Raw genomic sequence first — 24,720 nt, forward strand, 5'->3', positions numbered from 1 at the left:
TGGGGTGGATAGCAGGAACTACAGCTATCTGGTCCACCTTTTGGAAGGGCATGTTTAGAGTTAAACTCCATGAAGCACTGTTTTCAAACACCATACTGAGGGCTGGGAATGTACCTTAGTGGTAGAGTACTTGCCCTAGCATGCATGAAGCCCTGGGTTCGATTCTTCAGTAGCAAGCACTCCTTGATGTTTTTCCTCTAAAAGCTGTTAGGTGAGAGCAGTTCTACTTCTTAATTGACAATTGTTAGCCCCTCTCCCTCAGCAGCTATCTAAGAGTAGAACCAGACCACTACCCCAGGCAGAGAGGAAAACCAGATAGGGAGATGCTATTATTATCTTAGTGGTTCCCAAGCCTTCTTGTACTATAAATGACATTGCTGGGGCTCCTAATGGTATATCCCAGGCAGTAACAACTGCAACTTCGGTCTTGTTATTTTCAGGAGAACCCCAGGACCTCAAGCTGTCCCAGCTGTTTTTAAAATGAAGCTGGTGGAAGTACTTTATATGAATGTAGGAAAACAGAATAGGGAAGCCTATTGAAATTAAGAGAGGTGAGGGGATGAAGGAGAGACATGGAGGGATTAGGTTGACGCTGTACATTGTATGTATGTAGGAGAATGTCACAATGAACTGTTCCTGGCACAGCTAATATATATGAATTAAAAACTCTTTTAAACACTAAGAAAACCTGGGAGCTGTTTATGAAGACCAGGGTGTAGAAAAAACTTCAGAGTAACCAGATATCCAGACTTGGTACCAGTCCCCCCAATAAACACAGCAACTCTAGTAGCCACTATTTCAACTGAGACATTGTTTGGAAGAACTTGCTTGGGCAATGACAGCTTCAGATAACCCTTAGATGATACCATCTACAGCTCCAGGGAACCTTCTTCCTCAGTGTGGTCTACAAGGAGACTATTCCCCTCCTCCATGATAATTAGTACGTAGGGGTGGTGTGTTTGCTGGGTCATCAGGGCTCCTCTCTCTCATGCTCTTTGGTGCAGCCTGGGATTCCTCTGTTACCTACATTGCACTCCTCTTGCTATAGCCCAGTTCCATGTGTTTTATTGCTCTGTGTGTGTGTGTGTGTGTGTGTGTGTGTGTGTGTGTGTGTGTGTGTGTGTGTGTGTGTGTGTCTTACGATAGGTACAACGAGCTGAGGTGGCAACAAAGAGCAAATAACTGCCAGAGTTGCCAGCCCCAGGAAGCAGCAGCTAGAAGCAGTTGAACAGTTCCTTAGTGGGATGAGGATGTAGCTCAGTGGTAAGTATCTGCCTCACATGTTCAAGGCCCTAGATCATATGACAAAGACTGGGGAATTTATTTAATTAATTAAATTAAAAAGGAAAAGAGTAATTCCAGAGAGTAGATAAAAGCAGAGAGCTGAAACTGTGAAGCCTGAGAAAAGCCAAGAGCTACAAAGAGCCCTAAAGTCCTGCAAACACAAGCCACCAGAAAAGAGCTGGTGGTCCAAGCTCAGGGCTGTAATATTAGCAGTTGGGCTAAGGGGACACTAGCATTTAATGTCCAGACCTACAACTCTGACAACAAAAAGTCTTCACACCCTAAGCTCACGAAGTGCTGGCACTGAAAGAGTTGTACTCTACCTATGCATGATTATCATCTGAAAAGAGCGGAAGTACCCTCAGCTGACTGGTGACAATACCAATACCAGTACATTTCAGCACACTAAACTTTCAAATGCAGTGTCCAGTAAGTGTTAGGTAAGTCTTTTTGTAGTACATAAAATACACCATCAGGATTTTCACACACATGGCAACTCTGGCAGTTATTTGCTCTTTGCTATAACTCAGTTTATTTTACCTATGATAACATACACATACACACACACACACACACACACACACACACACACACACACAAACACACAAACCATCTTAGATTTATTAATTTGGGATCTAAGGGGTTCGAAACTGGGAACTGGCATTCAAAAGAGGATTTGATGCTGATTCTTTTTTTTTTGTCAGTCGTGGTACTTGAACTCTAGGCCTGGGCACTGTCCCTCAGGCTCTTCAGCTGAAGGCTAGTGCTCTACCGCTTGAGCTACAGAGCCACTTCCATTTTTCTGAGTGGTTTATTGGGGATAAGAGTCTCATGGACTTTTTCTGCCCAGGCTGGCTTTGAACTAGTATCCTCAGATCTCAGCCTCCTGAGTAGCTAGGATTACAGGTGTGAGTCACCGCTACCCTGCTGATGGTGATTCTTTTGTTGTTAAAATTTGAGAAGTACCAGCTTATGATTTCTGGAAACAAGCTTGGAAGTTAGGGAATTTGTAGGCCTGGGATCTCCAAATTAATGAAAACCCATGGTAGAAAGTTTTGAAAGGCCATTAAATGTATGTAATACCTATTTCTTTTAAAAATCTAATTTGCAGATTCCAATAATAGCATGTGGTAAATTAACTGGATTTTCTTATACTTAGATCCCAGTCTAGTCTAGACAAATACTCAGTTATGGTCTAGTTCACTTTCCATATTATTTCCTAAAACTTATGTCATTCTCATTTTAAAGCATTCCTTTAAAATGATCATTTAATGTACTTTAAGCTCATACATTTATCATATCTCACTGTAAAATTGGGTCATTTTTCTATAAAGAATATTTTCTGTCTGCAGAGATGTTCATGTCAGGAACATTAATATATGTCAACATACTGTTTCTTTTTCTTTTTCAGGGAATTGAACTCAAGGCCTGGTGTTGACTATGCAAGGGCTCTATTACTTGAGCCATGCCTTTAATCCATCAGCTACTCTCTCAGATGACATGTGGCTGTAGATGAGCTCTCTTTGTGGCCAAAGAAGGAATCCTTTTTCTGTGTGCCACTATGTTGGCAGCTTCCAGTGCTATCTTACAATTCTTAAAGCCAGGTATCTTAGTTGATAAAGAATTAGTAGGCACAATTATGGAAAGTCTCATAATTCAATAATAAAAATACAGTGAAAATAATTTAAAATATTTAAACAAAATTTCACCAAGAAGGTTTATAAATGGCAATTAAGCACATTACTAATAAACATCACTAGTCATTAGAAAAACAGTAACTAAAGCCTTCATGAGATACCCTTAGATACCAATTGGCATGCAAAGAGAAAATACCATCCTGATAATACCAAGTTATGGCAAGGATATAGTGGAAGTCAGACTCTTATGGATTGCTGGTGGGAATGAAAAATGGTCCAGTTACTTTGAAAAATAATTTAGATGTTTCTTACAGAACTAAAAACACACAGTATGACTCAATAATCTTGAGGCATTTACTCAAGAGAAATTAAAACATATGTCCACGTAGAAACTTGTACATGTATGTTCATAGCAGCTCTATTTATAATGGCCCTAAAGTGGAAACAACTTAAATGTCCACCTGACGGATGGATAAATAAACTGTGGTATACTCACACAATGGAATGTTAACTGCTATAAAGAGAAATAAACTACATGCAGTGATATGAATTAGTCTCAAACATACCATACAAACTGAAAGAAACCAGATTCTAATGGTTATATACTGTGGTAATTCATTTGTATACATTCTGGAAAAGGCAAAATCATTGCAGATCAGTGGTTTGCTATGTGCTGGGAGAAGATTGTTTACAAAAGAGCATTTGTTTTTCTCTTGGGGGGGCGTGATGAAAATGTTCAAAATCTTTATTGGTTGTGAGTTTGCTTAGAAAATGTTCAAAATCTTTATTAGTTGTGGGTTTGGTTAGAAGTTGTATAAGTCTGTCTGAATAAAAAGTCAAATTTTAGGAGTGTCAACATAAGCCTCCGATCACAGCACTTGGGACAATGAGGCAGAAGATCATGCATTCAAGCCTAGCCTATGGGCTAGCCTCATTGAGACCCTTTCTAATGAAAAAAAGAAGGCTGGGAAGGTGGCTCAGTGGTAACAGTGCTTGCCCCTCATGCATGAGGCTCTAGGTTTGATTCCTCAGCACCACATAAACAGAAAAAGCCAGAAGTTGCGCTGTGCTCAAGTGGTAGAGTGCTAGCTTTGAGCTGAAAAGCTAAAGGACAGTGCCCAGGCCCAGAGTTCAAGTCCCACAACCAACAAAAAAAAAGAAAGAAAGAAAAACTTGGGTTTTATTCTAAATAAACCATACCTCAAATAAGTTCTCTTAAAAATGGTACTATAGTTTTAATACAGACACTTTCAGTTTCTAGGAGGGCAAGTGAGTGCTCTACCACTTGAACCATGACCCCCACCCCTTTATTGCTTTAATTCTTAGGCAGGGTTTAGAAATTTTGCCTAGGAAAGGCTAGGATCAGATTGTGCTCCTTCTACCTATAGCTTCTTAAGGAGCTAGGACCACCAGCATTAGCATCATGCCCAGCTTATTGATTGAGATAGGGGTCCCACTAACCTTTTGCCCAAGCTAGCTATCTTCTGTGTAGCTGGGATCACAGGCATGAGCCACTGTGCCTAGCCAATAAATCTGACTTTATAATAAATAACAAACTTGGACATAGACTATCTAATAAACAATGTTTTCTTGATTTTGAATTCTAGTGAGTGTATAAAGGATCCAGTAAAATGCTGATTATGGGCATTTCTAGGTGAGTTTTTCAAGCAAGTATTATAGGATATTTTCAGATGATTAAGCTGGAATATGAACCAAAGTTACTAGATATAAAACCTACTTCTGATGTATAGTGTCCAGATGTGTCTCCCTATGGTTGGCCTAAACTAAAACAAGTCTAGCATCATTCATTACATTAGGATCTGTATCATTAGGATCTGAATGAGCTTTGAGGTTTCCATACTTAAGCTTAGGCTGTTTCATGGAAATGTTACAACTTCAAGAAAGTGAATCCCAGAAACTATACAAAGAGAAAGTTTTCAGTATGTCTGCGTCTGAACCCCACCGATCCAGTAGAGAGTTTGTATACCAGGGAAGTGATGGTTGGAATGGTGGACTATACAATTGCAACAGTATTTCACCTATTGCTAAAGTTTTTTTTTTAAGGTGCTAATTTTGTTTCTAATTGTGTCTATTACAAAATATCTTGGGATATACGAAAAATAAGTAAGGGGCTGGGATGGTGGCTCAGTGGTAGAGCGCTTGCCTTGCATGCATGAGGCCCTGGGTTCGATTCCCCAGCACCACATAAGCAAAAAGAAAAGAAGCTGGAAGTGGCGTTGTGGCTCAAATGGTAGAGCACTAGCCTTGAGCTGAAATGCTGAGGGACAGCACCCAGGCCCAGAGTTCAGGCCCCATGATCGGACAAAAAAAAAAAAAAGCAAGATAAATCACGGCAAATTTCAAGTTTTTAACAAAAGATAGAAAGAAACTTAATACAGTTCAATATGTAGAGCTCATAATTTTATTTTACATGAGAAATTTAAATACATGTAATCCTTTGACTCTGATTCCTTGAGAAAACTGTACAGTTAACTTCTTCAGACTTAATTTATGCCTCCTCCAGATCAATTTAATATTTAATTAAGACTTGGGTTTTTAATCCCTTGAGTCCTTTCTTCTTTTATAAGAAAGATTGACAAATTTACTTTGGGCTAAAAATAAGGCCTTAACATAAGACTATCTTTTGTAACTATGCTGGTATTGATTTAAAGAGTAATGAGGGCTGAGAAGATGGTACTTGCCTTGAGTACTCAGTGGTAGAGTACTTGCCTTGCATGCATGAGGCCCTGTGTTTGATTCCTCAGCACCACATAAGCAGAAAAAAGCCGGAAGTGCCGCTGTGGCTCAAGTGGTAGAGCACTAGCCCTGAGCTGAAGAGCTGAGGGACAGCACCCAGGCCCAGAGTTCAGGCCCCGTGACATACAAAAATAAATAAATAATATATATATATATATATAAAAACATTTGCTCACACCTGTAATCCTAACTACTCAGGAGGCTGAGATCTGAGGATCACAATTCAAAGCCAGATGGGGCAGGAAAGTCCGTGAGACTCTCCAGTAAACCACTAGAAAACCAGAAGTGGCGGCGAGGCTCAAGTGATAGAGCGCTCGCCTTGAGCTGAAGAGCACAGGGACAGTGCCCAAGCCCAGAGTTCAAGCCCTTCGACCAACAACAACAACAAAAAATAGTAAGAGTGAGGAGCCAGGTGCCTATGGCTCATTCCTGTAATCCTAGCTACTCTGGAAGCTGACATCTGAAGAGCAAAGTTCAAAGCCATCCTTGTCAGATAAATCCAAGAAACACTCATCTCCAATTAACTAGCAAAAAGCCAGAAGTGGAGATGTGGCTCAAGTGGTAGAGTGCCAGCCTTGAGTGAAAAAGCTGAGAGAGTGTCAGGGCCCTGAGTTCAGGCCACCAGTATCAGCAGACAGACAGACAGACAGACAGACACACACACACACACAAACATACACACACACATATGTAACAAGGGCAGGTCACATTTGTAAGTTCTATGTACCAGGTTAGTCCATTATAGTCCATTACACTTAATAAGAACTTTCTCATTTGGGAAACAGGTAGTCCTTTGTTTCCTGATTTTAGATTTTGTAGGACATATCTAAATCACTAGCTGAATTATTCAGAACAGCTCATTGGAATCAATGAGTTTTTCTCTTTTTTTTTTTTGTTTTTGTTTTTTTTTTTATCGTGAAAATACTGTACAGAGGGGTTACAATTACATGGGCAAGATAATGAGAACACTTCTCATCAAGCATTGTAGCCTCCTCCTTTGTTTCCCCTTCCCATCCTATCCTCTCCCTGCCTTCCCACCCAACCCTCCTCCCCCCCGACCCCCCACCAAAGTTGTAAAGTTTGTTTTGACATAACGACTTGTACATCTCATTGTTTCAATGGGTCCACCTGTATCTCTATTTAAACGATTTGTTTTTTCCCTTCCCCTCCACAAATTATAACAACATCAAATACAGTGAAAGCAGGGGTTATACCGTAGGGGAGGGACATACAAAGCAACAAAGAAATAATCTTATAAATGTGTTAGAAACCATCGCATGAAAGAAAAAAAACATTTGAATACATATCTTAGGGTTCATTTCCCTAACATCAACTTATCTGCCCTTTTCTGCTTGACTCAGACATATACTAGATATTGCAAATAAGGGAAACCATGGGACCTATGTTTCTTTGGGCCTGGCTTACTTCACTTAATGTAATTTTTTCCAAGTCTTTCCATTTCCTAACAAATGGGGCAATGTCATTCTTTCTGATGGAGGCATAGAATTCCATTGTGTATATATACCACATTTTCTTGATCCATTCATCTACTGAGGGGCATCGAGTTTTATTTTTTTAGGAAAAGAGCTTCTGGAAGTGGGGGAAGAAACTAGGCATGAGATATATGCATGAACTTAGGTTCAGTTTTAATTTGGGTTTCTCCAATCTGAAACACTTCCACAATTGTTAATTATATTTGTCAGGGCTCTACAGAGAAACAAAACCAATACATATGGATTTATTAGGAGAATTGGCTTATTAATAGAGTAGGCTAAGTTCTACAGTATATCAAGTCTCACAATATACCTTCTGAAAAGTTGGGGAACCAGGGAAGCTGGGAGCATATCTTAGTCAAGACTCAAAGGCATTAGAAAGTGATGCTGTAACTTATGGCCCAAGACCGGAGAGCTGGTGGACTATTAGTAGTAAAAGTCCTAGAGTCCAAAAGCCAGAGAACTTAAGAGTTCTCTTTTCTAAGGGCAGGGGAAAAGGGATATCCCTGCTCCAGAAGAGAATCTGCCTTTTCTTCATCTATTTTTTCTATTCAGATCCTAATCAACTAGATGGTACCCATCTACAACGTGTGAGGGAGGATCTTCCTTACTTAGCCCACTAAATTAAAATGTCAGCCTTTTCTCAAAACACTATTACAGTTACACCCAGGAATAACATTTTCCCAGCTATCTGAGTATCTCTTAATTTAGTCAAATTGACACCTAAAATTAACCAGGGTGCTAAGTAAAATGACTCTAAGGAATAAAATGTTTGAATTTTCAAGAGAACAGTTAGTTTTAAAAATAGCAACCTGCCTTTTGTATGGCAGGAACATTAGATGACTTTTTCTAGTATAAAGAAGGATTTTCTTATCCCAGGCACATTCTTAGGTATAAGAGTTACTCTATCATTTTGTTAATTAAGTGCTTATCATTCATCAAGCATTATTAGGCTTGTTTGGGCACAGGGGAAAATTGGGGCAGTGAGGCTAAAAAAATGATCTAGGCTTAGTTTCTAGATCCAAGTATCTTACTGTTTTATTTGTGAAACAGTTACATCTATATAAAAAAATACTCTCATGGAATTTCAATTAGTTTGAAGCCAGTAGTAAACTTGTTCTTGTTATGTTTCAAATGATTAGCTAGTACTTCATTTAGTGTTTTTTTAATAAGTCCAACAGTTCTGAGCATCTCAAAGATTCAAAATAATGCAGAGAGCAACATACTTGGAACAGAAAAGATCTTTCTTCAAGCTGGTGGTACAAGGATGTCTTTAAAGGCTTTTGAATAAGGTACAATAATGGGTCTGAATCGGTGATTTGCAGTTTAATGATTGACCTCGGATATATTTTAACTTTTCTATGCTTTGCTTTTCTCATTTATATAAAGATAGTAACAAAATTTCATTTTGCTGAAATGTGTATTAAATACCAAAATATATGCAAATGTAGTAACTTACTGTTTGGCAATTGGTAGGCAATCAATAAAGGTAAGTTATTGCTATTATTATTATTATATATTCTCCTGACAGAGACTGATTCATGGAGAAAGGATTAGAAAACAGATACTAACATACAAATGACAAAGTACCTATAAGCATCATAGGAAGAGATGTGTTTTAGAATTTCAAAATAAACAAGCTGTAAGCAATCCAAAATATGTTTTAGTTATTCCCAAACTTTATTACATAGTCTCAGATAAGTGTCCAAATTATTTTAGGCTGTGAGTCTAAACCCATTAATTTCTTGGAATTCAGCATTTGGGATCTAAAAGTAAACAATAGCTTGGGCAAGGTCCGAGACAAAAAAAAAGCAATTTTAGTGGTGGGGCCTGGTTTATACTTCAATGATTACAGATTTTCCTCGGCAGGTTGTAGTGGGAGTGGTTCTCTTGAAAAATTCCAAGAAAAGTTCTCTGGACAATCTTACTTGCCTTTGGAGTAGGGCATTGCATATGTATTTTAGTTTTAGAGGATTCTATAATAGGTTTTATATTTTCCAGATGTCATACCAGGTTTTTAACTTTAGCTGAATAGTTTTTTCTCTTTCCTAAGTGGAAGGTTAAAGACCGAGGGTTGGGCAAGATCCAACAGCTGTTCCGTTCTTATTCTCTTCATTCTCCAGTGGGCTACCACCTGATAAATGTAGCCCTTCAATCTAGACAGTCTTGCTTGGATCTTTGTGGCTGTTTTTAGTTTCCAGTCTTGCTCCTAAATTCCTCCAGTGCATGAATTATGCCAAGAGCCTTAAAAGAATATTGATTCACCTTGACCCTCTCTATTACCTACCTTAAACCTGTCTGCAACAATATGACATCCAAAGGAGGTAATAGTAAATAATTGTTCACTTTTATGAGCTGGTTTCTCTTTTCATAATACTGAACTATAATATATTCTCCAGATTTCCTTCAGGACTATTAATTTTATGTAGAACAGACTAGTTGTAGCAGACAGTTCCAGACTTTCAGAAACTACTCAGAAAAGGTGATGTACGATTGGAAATTAAGCAGGAAAAAAATCAAACCAAAACATAAACAAACCCTTAATCTCAGAAACTGATCTTTGGTAGCCAATGATTTTAGATACAGAAAACTAGACTTACCAAGCTTAAAAACAGTCCTGCTATTGTTCCCATTACAAAAACTATTCAGTAAACTATGTGCTCAGTTTAGGAGGTTCAGAAGGTCTGCTCACAGCTCCTTTCAATACCTTGCTGGGCTCTGGAGATGAGTCTTTAGCAGTGGAAAACTGCTCTTGAGAATCTTCTAAAACAAACCCATGGTATTTTGGGTCTGCTAAATTCTAGACTAACAACAGCCTCGTTTTCCTAACTTTACAATTTAGTTTCATTGGATACCAGGTTGCTAGTTTAATCATAGCACTTTCCAAGAGTCTGAAAATGAAATAGGACTAGGTTTTTCTGTTCTTGACCAAGAAGAACAAGTGACCAGGCTTGCACTGAATTTAAGTAAAGAGACTAGATGAGGATCCCTAATGTGCCAGGTATCTTAACAGGTAAAGGGCTAGACAGAGGAGGCAGTGCAAACAGGTACAAGACACACAGCAATTGGGACAGGTCTACCAGGAAGTTCCTGAGAGGTTTCCAACCCAGCTACGTGGCAGTGTACCTGGCAGTCCAGACCGAGACTGAGACCAGCACGGCGAAGACTGAACGGAGAAAGCTTTCCCATAAAGCCTTAGGGTCGTCAGAGACGGCAAGATTTGGATATTTTCAGTAGCCTGCCGCAAAAACGGCATTGCAGGGTTTAGAAAACTATGAAGTACGCTAAGCACATCTGCCCCCGCCAGAGGCTAACGATAAGAGCTGAACTCTTCAAATGGAAAATGCAATGAGAAAGACCATTACTCGGAGGAAGTTAAAATAGGACAGGTGAAGAGTTTAAAAGCGGGTCAAGAGCAAGAACTAAGAGGGTGTCTGCATCAGTCACGCCTCCGCTTCCACCCCCGGCGGGATCCCAGGAAGAGCTCCTGGGCTGGAGCTGAGTTCATTCACTGGTCCCGGGGTGGGGGTCACTCACGGCGTGTGTGGATGTGGTGGTGGGGGGGAGGTAGAGGTGGTGGGGGAAGGTGGTGGTGGTGGTGTTGGGACAGCGGGAGGAGGGGGACGGCAAAGAGGGGAGAATCCCCACGCTGGCGCCGCCCACGCACGCTGGCCCCGCCCACGCACGCTGGCCCCCGCCCACGCACGCTGGCCCCCCGCCCACGCACGCTGGCCCCCCCGCCCACGCACGCTGGCCCCCCCCCATGCACGCTGGATCCGCCCATGCACGCTGGCCCCCGCCCACGCACGCTGGCCCCGCCCATGCACGCTGGCTCCGCCCATGCACGCTGGCTCCGCCCATGCACGCTGGCTCCGCCCATGCACGCTGGCCCCCCCCACGCACGCTGGCCCCGCCCATGCACGCTGGCCCCGCCTATCCACGCTGGCTCCGCCTATCCACGCTGGCCCCACCTCCCAGCTCTGATTCACTCCACGTTCGCCCTCCTCTCCACCTTTCACTCTGGTCCCTCCTTCGCTCAACCCCCGCCTCCTCCCTCTGCCCCCGCCCTGTCCCTCTGCCCCCGCCCTGTCCCCCATTATGTGCCGCCCCCCGGCTGGCCTGTTGCTATCCGGGTCTGAGAGAAGTAAGGCGGGACTTCCTGTGTTTGAAAAACTTCCGGCGGGAACCGGAAGATGTGGCAATACAAGACTCGGCTCTCACGACCAGCTGGGCGGGAAGGTGAGCTGTGAGTCGGACGTAGCTGCTGTCTGGAGGGCTCGGTTGAAGCCTTGTCCGGGCGCCGGTGCTTTTGGGGCCATTAAAAAACGAGTTCAGAGCTCGTATTTGAGAGCAAGCAGTGTTTAACAGCGAGGCGTTTGATTGCCGTCAGCGGTGTGTGCCCGGAAGACCCTCGTGGCGGCGCGTCCCGCCGGGGCGTTCGCCGCCGAGGCCGCCGCTCCCGCCGGGGCTGGCTCGGGGAAGCCGGGCGAGCCTGCACTGTTCTTGTGCCCGACAGAACCTTAATGTCGTGCGTCCCGAGCGTGCTGGGCATCGCGGAGGCCTTGTGCAAGAGAATGAGTAGCAGCTCTGGCCACCTTCCTCCAGCTGTTGACGCAGCAGCACGCGGTTACTGGCTGTGTGGGGTGGGACAGCGCTAGGCCTGGTGTTGGGGGTCCTTCTAGCCCTTTGCCCGCTGCCTTTGCCTTTGTGTAAGCCAGCTCCACTGAATCTTGATTTATAAAAACAATGCAGCAAAGGCTGCCCCGTCTCCAAGGCTTTTTCCAGCTCTTCTGTGTGGATAACTTGGGGATCTGTGCTGACCTTTGAAGCACTGCTTTTGAGAAGTTGTTCCTTTCTGCCATTCTTGAACTTTCCGTGCTTTCCTACTAGTTTTGTTTTTGTGTAGGTTCTAACCGATTTTCACTTTGCTCAGTTTGTAGTGCCTCTTCCCTCAGTAACATCACAGCACTGTTTAAGTTACTAATTTAGAATATGTTCATGTGCCTACAGATAAGATAGCTTGGAAAGCCGCGCGCCGGTGGCTCACTTCTGTAATTCTAGCTCCTCAGGGGGCTGAGATCAGGATCGCAGTTCGAAGCCAGTCCGGGCAGGAAACTCCGTGAGACTCTTATCTCTTAATTACTTAAAAAAGCCGGAAGTGGCGCTGTGGCTCTATTGGTAGAGCGCTCGCTTTGAGCAAAAAAGCTCAGGGACTGCGCAGAGGCCCAGAGTTCAAGCCCCAGGACTTGGAAGAAGGAATCTATTAGATCACTAAAGATTAAGAATCTTCTTATGTGCCACCACCTTTTCAAGAAATTAGTGAATGTTATATATGTGATTGCCTAACAGTGATGGAAAATAAATGTATATTCCCCTATAAAGACTGTGCTTGTATATGTTATGTTTATTTAATAAATTCTTAAATGAGCAGCCATTAAAGGTTAGGCTCTGGGATACTAAGGCAAATGTTTCTTTATAGTGTTTACTGCATGGAGGAGATTCTGACATAAAACAAAGGTATAATCTAAAATATGTTGCACAAATTTTATGAAGGAACAAAGATAGACCCCTTTATAAAGTATAGATACCCATTTTAGGTCTATGTTGAGATTTAAGGTATGAGATGTAGCCAATTAAGAGGAGAGTGCTTTCAGTTAGAGTGTACCTGAGGTGGGAAAGAATCACGTTTGTTACTGAGACTGAAAGAGTGTCACAGGAGCTGAGGAGCTACAGCAAGGGATAAAAGTGATTAGAAAAGAAAAGGAAGGAGTGGTCATTCCTGCAGAGATCTATGGTTTTATTCTTAAGAAGAGAAAATGGAAGGTCACTGAACGTTTTTAAAATAATTTTCTAAATTATCTCTTAGGTTACTATGTGGAGAATGAAGTGTAGAGGCAAGACTGGAAGCAGGGCAGGCAAAAGATATTATAATATTCTAGATGAGAGATGCAGATTGCTACTGTTTGAAATACGTCCTCCAAAAGTTTTTGTGTTGATAACTTCATCTCCAAATTTATGTATGTGTTGTATTTGGAAGTAGGACCTTTGGGAAGTAATTAAGTTTGCATGAAGTCCTGAGGCATGACCCCATGATATTAGAAGAAGCAAAACCTGAGCTGGAAAGCTCTCTGTAGCCTTTTGCCGTGAGCTAACTCAGCAAGAAGGCGTACTTGCCAGCCTGCAGAATTGTGAAAATTTCTTTCTTCGTAAATTATCAAATTTGGTATCCGTTAAGGCAACAGAAAACAGACTCAGATGAGGACCCATTGGTGATCAAAATGATTTAGTATATTTTAGAAGAATTTTTGTGACTTAGTAATAGACTAGATATGGGAGATGAAAACAAAGCAAAAAAGATTTGTAATGTTCTGGTTTAGAAAATGGAACTTTAGAGGATGATGGTTATGTCATCTTGTAGTGATGTATATACATCATGTCAAAACTGATCATATTGAACACTTTAGAAATGAAGTGTATTACACATCAATTATATCTCTGAAGTTGTTTGAATTTTTCAGAGTGGCTTAGTAAACAGGTGCCATTTATTGATGTGGGGGAAAAATGGTGTAGTAATGGGCTCTAGGACAAAAACTAGTTATTGATTCAAGCCCCACGACCGACAAAAAAAAAAAAAACCAAACTAGTTATTGAAAGAGTTGCATTGTGGATGGTTAAATAAAATTTTAGGTAACCATGAGCCATCTAAATAATTTCAGAGACATGCAGTTTATTAGATCTGAATCTTATGTGAAAGGTTGGGATGGAGAGAGAATTGTTAGTAAATAGAACACATAGGCATACTCGTGCTGATTAGCAGTGATGTTGGATGCTGAGAAGCATAATGATAGGTAACTAGGGTCCATATATTGTATCAATTTTTTCATGTAGCTTTCTTGGTTTGTATAAGTATACTATGGTGTCTTCTCAATGGCAGACTTAGAATGTATCTCTGTTAAGGGACACATGGCTATTTAGAACATGGAATGGGTGAGATTTTAGTCTAACAAGCTTTATGACATGAAGTAACACATGGGAGGAGTGGGAGAATACCTGGCACAGATAATTTTTCATAAATAACTTCTAGCTTCTATGTATGCTCTTAAAAATAGGCTTGAGCCGGGCACCGGTGGCTCACACCTGTAATCCTAGCTACTCAGGAAGCTGAGATCTGAGGATCACGGTTCAAAGCCAGCCCAGGCAGGAAAGTCGGTGAAACTCTTATCTCCAATAAACCATCAGAAAACTAGAAGTGGCGCTGTAGCTCAAGTGGTAGAGCGCTAGCCTTGAGCTGAAGAGCTGAGGGACAGTGCTCAAGCCCAGAGTTCAAGCCCCATGACCAACCAAAAAAAAAAAAAAATTGGCCTATGGTTTTCTTGAAGATTCTTCCTTCCCATCTTTTTTTTTTTTTTCCTGCATCACCATTGTCTGAGGGTAACCAAAATTGTAGAAAGTGAAACTGAAGAAGGGAAATAGACTGTACATGGTATCTTCAGGTGTTGGGAATGGTTATAAGGTGTTTGACAGGAGTTTAGCCCCTTTTGAAGTCTTTCATGTTAGATAAGAATCCTACTAGTGGTGGTTTGAGATTTTAGTGGAAGTATAAATTTGAGTGCTCTGTGCCTAGCATTGTCTGTATTGTTCCCATGTGTGCACATATATGTACTCTGATGTAGTTGTACATATGTAGTTGAATAATGTAGTTATATGTAGTCTTCGTGTAGTCTGTTGGCTCTATTTTAACTTTCTCTGGAGAATAAACTTACAGACTTTTTCCCTCCTACAGGAGGTACCTAATATTTTGTAAGGTAGGCCTCCAAGAACTCTTCCTTTATGTTGGATAGCTTATATTTAGCACCAGCCCCCCTTATCTTTGATCCTCAAAATATATATAACTGCTTTTGTGGGTTTTTGGTGAATTGGTTTGGTTCTCCAATACTGCCACTGCCTGCTTAGGATTTTAATTTTAATATCTGTCAGTCTTTTTAGCGTTGGATTTTGTGTGAGTGTGTGTGCGTTCACACCCCAATACTGGGCTTGAATTTAGGACTTTGTGCTCTTGTTTTTTTTCTGCTCATGACTTGCACTCTACTATTGAGCTTCTATTTCCAGCTTTTGCTGGTGAATTAGAGATAGGAGTCTCAAGGTCTTTTCTGCTTGGGCTGGCTTGGAACTATGATCCTTAGATCTTAGCTACCTGAGTAGCTAAGATTATAGACATGAATCACTGGTGCCTTGGTATGGCTTTGGAATTTTGAGTTAATGCCTAGGAGAATATATTCCCTCATCCTAATCAAGATTATAATTTTGTTTATTTGTAGTACTTTGATTTGTTTTTGTTGCTTTAGCTTAAAATTATTTGTTACTGTGGGAAACTTTTTTTTTTTGGGGTCCGGTCATGGGGCCTGAACTCTGGGCCTGGGCGCTGTCCCTCAGCTCTTCAGCTCAAAGCTAGCACTCTACCACTTGAGCCACAGCGCCATTTCCGGCTTTTTTCTTTTTGCTTATGTGGTGCTGAGGAATTGAACCCAGGGCCTCACGCATGCAAGGCAAGCGCTCTACCACTGAGCCACCTTCCCAGCCCCTGTGGGAAACATTTTTATTCATGATCTGCAAGTGGAAATTAAATACTTGTTTTCCTTCAGAGGAATACCATCAGGGTCAATACATTTACAGAATAATCCTGACAGTTTGAATTGCCTACCAAACATGAACATCCTCTGTTTTACCACGTTTCTGTTATAGTAAAATACACAAAACACAGAAATCATGGGATTAATACCTAGAACTACTTATTTGAGGAAGGATGACCTACATGGCCATAAAAACCTATACAAGAGAGTGCAGAAAATGTGAAAGGTTTTCCTGTCTTCTTCCTGGAGACTGTTGTCCTTTGCTTCATCTAGTCCTTCTAGCACAGCTCTGCCTTGTGGTTTTGTACTTAAAGACTGAGTTGACCTGTAGCTACTTGGAAAACATGTTCCAGTTTGTGACAACCTTTTTAATAGTTCTTCAAGGTATTACTTCCCCTTCTAAGTAGATGGTAGAACCAAAGTCTTTATACTTAATGTATGACTGGTTTGGGAACTTGTCTATAGGGTTTCAAGCATGTCATCATGTAAGGGAATTTTTATGGTCTGACACACATTCTTGAGATAATAAGCCTTACCAGTTAAAAGTAAATCTGTTTACTTCTTGTAATAGGTGATTGCTCTTTTTTTTTTTTTTTGAGTACCAGGTATTGACCTTAGTCCTTATGTTATTGTTTGTTTTTCTTACTCAGCTAGCATTCTACTACTTGAGCTATGCCTCTAGTTTTTTTTGGGGGGGGGCCTGGTTAATTTAAGATGGAGAAGTTTTTTTGTCTTTGAGATATAGTTAATAAGTACTTTGCACTTTGCCAATTGATAGTATATAATTCTAGGAAACTAAGAATTGTTACCCATAGGAATTTTTATTTTTGAACACATGGTTCAAGTTCATAAGGCATGTGAAAATGTTGCTTTTTTTTTTTTGAAAGAGGTTTCAGTATGTAGGTCTGGTTGGCCTTGAACTCATGATTCTTCTGTCTCAGCCTTAGTAGTGATATTAGAAGCATGCACCACCATGCCTGGTTTAGCTGTTCTTATACTCAGCAGTTACATAGCAGGGGAGTTTAGAGTTGGACTTTTAAATAAGCCACTCTTTTTTTTTCCTCCCTTTCATGGCAGCAATTTGTAGCTATGAAACAATTGGCATGTTTTTGAATGCCACATCATTTTGTAGCCAAATGAAGTGACTAGACTATTCAAGTCACACTGACTTCCTATTCCATTTCTTTCAGATGTCATCATTGCCAAGAAGAGCAAAAGCACAAGTCCAGACTTCAGTATCCAAAGATGATTTTTCTTACATCTCTGAGTTGTAAGCATATTGGTTTAATATAGTGGTGGTGGAGGAGAATGAATGAATGTTTTAAGAGCATTCTGTCACTTACAAACTTAAGTCATTTGGGTGGAAGAAATTTGTATCTGTTTCATTCATTTGTACAATAAATGTTAATTGAATTCATTCTGTGTTCCAGGCTTTGTCTAACATGGTTAAGGAAAGAGAAAGTAACTAAATATACAATATATACAGAATGTATAACATAAATATACTATGTAACATTCTACCATTTAAAGGTTGGGGAAAAAGAGAAGGGAGTCACAAGAACTAAGGAGAAACTTTAAGAACATAGGAGGAAAACCAGGAGAGTGGAGTTTCTAAAAGGCTTTAGGATATGCGCTGAGAGGTGTAAGCCAGATGTGGGCCAGGGCTCGCCTGATGAAGAATGACTAGCTGCTCAGAACTGCTTCATGTAACAATATGATTCTTTTGGTTGTGTTTTCTTCATAATAATGAAAAACACTTTCTATGGCACTTAATGTTAAATTGTGTTTATCAGCACTCTTGCTTGGAGGTGATGGAAAGATGTCATCCTGCTAAATGGGCAGTAGAAAGGAACCTGGGTTTTCTAATTCCTTGGTTTTCTCATTCTGTTTCCTTTGGAATCAACAATTCTTGTGTTCTCATGATTTTGCTGGTGTTTGTATTAGTATCCACTTGTGAAGAAAACTCACAGGATATCAGTGGTTTAGCTTGTCATAATTACACTTTCCTGGTGCACAATTTAGCTAAGAAGTTATGTAACAAGATTTTTGCCTCCAAGCAAAAAAAACGCAGACATTTACATCCTGTAGTCTCAGTGAGGGAAGCTGTTATTCTTCCCAGTACTGTCTTCTTACATTAGGTAAAAATAGAATTACTGAGTGGGCAGGAGGACCATGTTCTTTCAACAGACTTTAGCATGGATGATTTTTCTCTGCTCTTGATGTGAGTTTGAGTTTTGGTTGTTAGAAAAGTACAGTAACTGAACCTGATCCAGTCTAAGAAGGGCACAAATCCATTCTGTGAAAAAAGAGTGTAACAGTCAGAAGGATCTAGAAATGACTTTCTGCCTAATTTGGGATGTTTGTAGGGCTGTTTACTACTCCTTTCATTGAATCAAATAATCTAATAAAATTTGTATGAATTTGATCAGCACATTGGAAATTACTTAAGTGTTTAAGTTAAAATGGAAAAGTCTACATTGACTGGTAGGGTACTTAAGGTAATAAATGACCTCTTCTGTTATAAAGTGGTATGTATATTGTATTTGTTTGACAAGTGAGAGGAAAATGGAGAGACCTATAATTTGCAGTGTATGGTGGAAGGAGGTTATTGGTCTCCAGTCAACTATTGTTTTAATTGTTTCCAATAACGTTCTGTGCTCATAACATTCCATTCCATACTAAACACCTCTGACTTTATCATTATTCTAAGAAGCATGTATCTTCTTTTTTTTTCTCTTGGATATTTTATTTCATTTATTTTTCCTGGAAATTCTTCTGTCAACTTATTCCTAGATCATCTGCCTCTGAGGATGATAAGGATGATAGTGCCTGGGAGCCCCAAAAGAAGGTTCCAAGAAGCCGCAAGCAGACTGTTTCCAAGCAATCCAAACCAAAGAGGGCACCTCGGGTGAAGAAGAACACCCTACAACTGAGTGATGGCTCAGAAGGTGTGGCTGTTAAGGAGGAGCTGGTAGGTGCTGTGGCAAAATGTGGGGGAAGGGGGAGGGGTGGCGGCTGCATGGAGGTGGTAGGTGGAAGTCTTTTCCTCTTATTACTTTCTCTTTCTCATTATGTAGAGTAGAACAAAGCATGGAAGTGACAAAACCTGTGGGGTAGTGGTATCCTGGTGAAGGGTCTCAATAGTACTGTTAACTCATGTTTCTCCATCTCCTTTTTGCTCTTCTAGCAGGTTGCTTAGGAATACCAGTGGTAGTATGCTTACTAAACACCAGGCAATATTCTCCACATTTCACCATGATCTTGTTTAAACTTTGCAGCAACCATTGAGGAAGGTGCAGTTATCCTGATTTTATAGATAAGAAAGCAGAGGCAAGAGATATTAAATGACTTGCTCATGGTTCACAGTTTAGTGATGGAACTGAGTTTCTAAGTCAGCATTTTAAAAACCAATATATCTCTGAAGGGTATTTTTGCATTACCATGCTCACAAGAGTCATGAATACAACCAGAGTGCTGGCTTAATTATATTGAAATAGTCATAAGGACTTGAGCTTTGTATAGCCAACGTATTTTCTGCTTGGAATTTACACTAAGTAGGGAGTTGATTGATCAGAAATTTGCTTGCTGAGCATATAAGACTAGAATAAGATAAGTTTTTCTGAGTTTAATAAACTTGGCACTGTGGTTGAAGACCTCTCACAACAGGCTATGGATATTCTATGAATATTTCAGGGCAATTAGTTCTTCTAATTCTCATGTGTTCTCTTTATGATCTGATAGAATGGCTCTGTGGCTATTGCTGATGTTGATTTGAAAGAGAAAAAAACTACGTTGGATACTGCACAGACTCGGAAAACAGCGAAGACAAAGGGAAAAATTTCAGCCCCAAGCACCAAAAGGCTGAAAGTTGATGGAAAAACTGCCCAAACCAGCACCTTAGAGGGTGGGTGTAGCAGTATAGAGATGCCATCAACAAGTACCATGCAGGAAGGGGCATGTAAGAAGGAAGAAGACGATGATTTCACATTTGATCCGTCCCCTTTAAAGAGAATGAAGACTGAAGCATGCCCCCAGGGGCAGCCTGTCAAGTTTCCATCTAGTGCCAACAATATTAAAGAAGAGATGGAAATGAACTGGGACATAGTACAGGTATGTTCAGTCATTTTCTGACACGTTAGTTGCTTTGATACCTTTTTGACTAATGTAAGAGTTGTCTTCTCTAAGGGAAAGCTGGGAATTCTCTTTCATTTTGCCAGTGATTTCAGGCATCAGGCTTACTGATTTGTATTATGGCTTATCATCATCAGTTCTGTGGCTTAGAGCTGTGAAGAGGGGTCTTTGCAGTATTGTATCAGAGCATGTACACTATAAACACAGATTGCACCAACAGATTGGGCCTTTAAAGGTTGATTGTTAAACTTTTGTTCAGAGCTTGAACTGTATTTCCCATAAAAACGCAGATAATTGGGTCATTGCTGTTTATGTTTAGAAACATACTTAGCATACTATAATATGCTATGAATGAGATCTAGCAATTTTTCTTATAGGAAAATTCTGTAAGAATTCCAAACTGCAGTGCCAGAATTATATCTCTACAGGGGAAACTAAGATTGCTCTCAGATTTATTTTTCCCAGATAGGTTTAGGGATAGTAGAGGAGGCAGAAGAGTGATTCATGAGCAGTGTTTTTAACCTTTTGTCTGTTCCAGCACATTCTGGAACTATTTCAGATTGAGGGAGTGACCTTATTTGCTATTGTTTGTTTTAGGGGGAGGTTGATGTACATTCTTTCTTTTTCTGTGCATTACTGTATTGCAGCCCAGGGATTCTGCTAGATCTTAGTTCTACTCAATTTGGTACTGTCTGGGTTGCCTTTTTTTATTTTAGGCTACTGGATACCGAAGGAGGATAGGTGCATACCACCATGCCAAGCTTTTGTTGTTGTTGTTGAGATGGAGTTTTGTGGACTTTTTTCTAGGCTGCCCTGGAACCATGATCCTCCCAATGTTAGCTACCCATGCAACTGGTGTATGCCACTAGGCCTGGGGTCTCATGTATGTGTCCAGACTGGCCTAGAACTGTGATCCTCTCAATCTCATCCTCCCAAATAGTTAGGATTACAGATGTGAGCCACCAGTGTCCAGTAGGAATTTCTTTATCTATGCTGCTGTTACTAATACCTACTAACAGAATGTCGCCAATCATTTTTAATCATACATATTTTTCTCTCTCCAGCCTACTAAGGAATGGAATGGTGCTTCATAACTTTTCTCTCATTTTCCTTCCTCAACTAAACAGTCCAAGTACCTTGAAGAAACAGTATAATTAAGCTTCTTTCTATGTCTTCTTTTTCTTTAGTCATTAAGATGGATAGGCAGAGTTTTCAAAGTATGAGTCATAGACCACCTACACCAAGTTTACCTTGAAGGCTGGCTTGCTTTACCTCCCTTTTTCCCTGACCCCCCCCCCCCTCCCCCCCCCCCCCCCCCCCCCCGCCCCGCAGTTTCCCCCTTGTTCCTAATGTACTTAGTTAGAAATCAGAGAAGTGCAGGCACTAGTGCCTCATGCCTGTAATCCTAACTACTCAGGAAGCTGGGGCAGGAAAGTCTGTGAAACTCTTTATTAAACTACTCAAAAACACCAGAAGGGGCCTGTGACTTAGTGATAGAGCACTAGCCTTAAAAAAAAAAAATCTAAGGGACAATACTCAATCGAGTTTTAAGCCTCAGAAGAGTGGTTGTAAGAAAGGGAAAAGAGAATTGGAAAAGGATTTGAAGGGGGACTGTTGTTTCTTGACTTGTAAGTTGGTTATATAATTATACTTCTGATTTCTAACTGCATATCAGTTAGATTTGGGAGTGAATAGAAAATCCCCCTAATTCCATTCAGCGTCATTGAATTTTGATGTTCTTTTAAGATGATGTATGGATGATGAAAAAGATAGTTTGCTAATGCCCACATGTATTCTTTATCTTCTGGGAGAAGGGAATTCAATCTTGGGATGCTTTGGGAACAGGTTTTCTGAGTAAGTTTTGACAGCTAGAGGGCAGTATAAAGACACAATGTGTTCTCTGCAGTAGTGCTCAAGAGTATTTTTGCTTGAAAAATCATCTTACTCTGTGTAGAGATTAAATTTTTGAAGAATTAATATGGCTTGTGGGATTGGGGCAGTTTAATTTATTTAGGACTTAATTTTGTCTCTACATGAGAATAATAATAGTACTCATAAAATTTATTGTTTTTTCTAAGTTTTATTGTATAATGGTTGAAGCTTACATAATACATATAGCTAGTAAATTGGTTGCTATAGCAAATCAAGTACACATGTCTATCAATTCACAGTTACTTTTTTGTAACAAGTAGTCAGAATCTGCTTATCTAACAAAAATTCCCTAAAACACTATAATTTTGTCATTGTATATATCTTTTTTTTTTGTTTACTAGAACAGAGCTGAAGAGCTTTTGTTAATTTCAAGCAAATCAGACTTCAGAGCAAGGAAAATAATCACGAATTAAAAAGACATTACATAATAAAATTATGTACACATATGTATGCAAGAAGATGTAAAAGGCTTTAATTCACAAGTGCCCAGTAAATTACCAAATGAGTGAGAAAAAAATTACAGAACTACAGAAAGAAATAGATTCCTTGTAATACCTAGAAATTTCAATATCCCAGTTAGTAATTGAAAGAGTCAGCAGGTAGAAAATAAGTAAAAAAAGGCATATTTAGATTGAAGAGCACTAACATTGCGGAGTATTTTATAAAACAATAGCAGAATACAAATCATTGTCAAGCTCAGTGGAACCATTACTGTAGATCATTTCTGCACTAGAAATCACATTTTAACAAATTAAAAAAAGTAAGTAAAATAAAATATGCTCTCATAACAGTAGAATAAAACAAGATATTAATTATAGAAAGTGAAGCAGACAATCCCTAAGTACTTGGAGATCTAAAACATGGTTGTTTTTTTCCCCGTTTTCCTTTGAAAAATAGTATTAGCATAGAGGAATTGTACAAAGGGATTTCATTGGGATATTTACAACATGAATATAATACATTGATCAAAAATACATGTCACATCACACATGTCATATGCAATACATGTCATATGTAATGCATGCCATGCACATCACATGTCATACATATCACATGTTACACATGCCATATATTACACATGGTATACCTGCCACATGCTCTGCACATGTCATGCCATGCACACCACATGTCATGTATACCATACATGTCATATGTCACTCTTGTCATGAATGCCACATACATGGCATACCACACATGGCACATGTCACTTACATGCCATACTTGTTGCACATGTCACACGAGTGTCACGTATGCCATACATGTCACATATACCATACAGTGCCATGTATGTCAGTCATGTCACATGTCATGCATACCACATGCACACCACGCATGCTACACGTGTCATATATGTTGCACACCACACATGGCCACATATGTCACACATACCATACACCACAAGTCACATGTGTCATGCATGCCACATTTTGTGTAGCACATATCACACATGCCATCTCATACAACTTCCATACATGCCACATTCCATACATGCCATTTGTGTCTATGCCACACAGGGCACACATGTCATACATGCAACATATCACATGTGATGCAAGTCATATGCCATGCATGTCTTATATGTAGCACATGTCACATATGAAATGTCATACATGCCACACTCCACATGCTGCATACACATCACATGCTATGCATGTTTCACATGCCATGTGTCACATATGCCATATACGCCATACTAATATCACACGCCACATATGCCACACATCATACATGTCACATGTCACATACCACAGCACTACATATTACAGGTCACATGGGATACGCATGTCATACACACCACATGCAACATACATTCATGCATGCCAAAGGATCATGCATGTCACATGTCCTACATTTCACATTTTGTCATCTGTGCCACACATGGCATACATGTTACACATGTCGTATATGCCACACAGTCACATGCCATACAGGCCACACGTGCCACACATACCATGCATGTCACTTGTCATTTGTCATATGTGACATGTCATGTTATACGTGCTGCACACATCACATGTCACATATGTCACACATGCCACACATATTTTACACATGTCTCTTACTTGCCACATGTCATAGATGCCACATCATGTCACATATGTCATACATATCACACAAGGGCATATGTCACACCTGTTGCATGTGGCATGTCACATGTCATACATGCCACCATGTTACACATGCCATATAACATATATGGCACACATGTCACATGTCATATATGCCATATCTTCTTATCTGCTACTTTGAATTGTTTGATCTACATCTCATTTTCTTTTCCTTATTCCTTTTAACCACCATTTTATTCTATTACCATTTTCTCAAAGATTCCATGTGCAGGTGAAACCATGTAATGATTTTTCTTCTTTCTTTTTTTTGGTAGTCCTAGGCATGGGCACTGTCACTGAGCTTCTTTTATCTTAAGGCTAGCACTTTAGCTTAAGGCTACCACTTGACCTACAGCACCACATCCAGCTTTGTCTGAGTAATTTACTAGAGAGGAGAGTCTCATGGACTTTCCAGGTCCAGGCTGGCTTTGAACCATGATCTTCAGATCTCAGCCTCCTGAGTAAGCCATGGGCACCCTGCTTCATGTAATGTTTTTTGTTTTCTGGGGGGGTCGGGTCGTGGGGCCTGAACTCTGGGTCTGGGCACTGTCCCTCAGCTCTTCAGCTCAGGGCTAGCGCTCTACCACTTGAGCCACAGCACCACTTCTGGCTTGAGGAATCGAACCCAGGGCCTCAGGCATGCAAGGCAAGCGCTCTACCACTGAGCTACCTTCCCAGCCCTCTTTTTCTTTTTTTTCTGTAAGTGACTTAACTTCACTTAACATAATGCTCTCTAGACCCATCCGTG

The 24,720-nt window shown here is 40.3% G+C and overlaps 1 protein-coding gene across 2 annotated transcripts in view; it reads left to right on the forward strand.

Annotated features, from left to right (window-relative positions):
- The first annotated feature begins 11,354 nt into the window (after positions 1 to 11,354).
- Positions 11,355 to 24,720, forward strand: part of Srbd1 (S1 RNA binding domain 1) — a 192,268-nt gene continuing 178,902 nt past the window's right edge. The window contains exons 1-4 of one of the 2 annotated variants that reach the window (XM_042675462.1): positions 11,355 to 11,410; positions 16,992 to 17,071; positions 18,595 to 18,772; positions 19,543 to 19,911. In XM_042675462.1, coding sequence (XP_042531396.1) covers positions 16,992 to 17,071; positions 18,595 to 18,772; positions 19,543 to 19,911 — 627 coding nt within the window. In that variant the 5' untranslated portion in view covers positions 11,355 to 11,410. Of the gene's footprint in view, positions 11,411 to 11,446; positions 11,475 to 16,991; positions 17,072 to 18,594; positions 18,773 to 19,542; positions 19,912 to 24,720 lie in introns of those variants that run through there. The other variant, XM_042675461.1, reaches the window with a different exon arrangement.

Source organism: Dipodomys spectabilis, unplaced genomic scaffold, assembly GCF_019054845.1.
Source record: "Dipodomys spectabilis isolate Male_0828 unplaced genomic scaffold, ASM1905484v1 ptg000026l, whole genome shotgun sequence".
NCBI lineage: Eukaryota > Metazoa > Chordata > Mammalia > Rodentia > Heteromyidae > Dipodomys > Dipodomys spectabilis.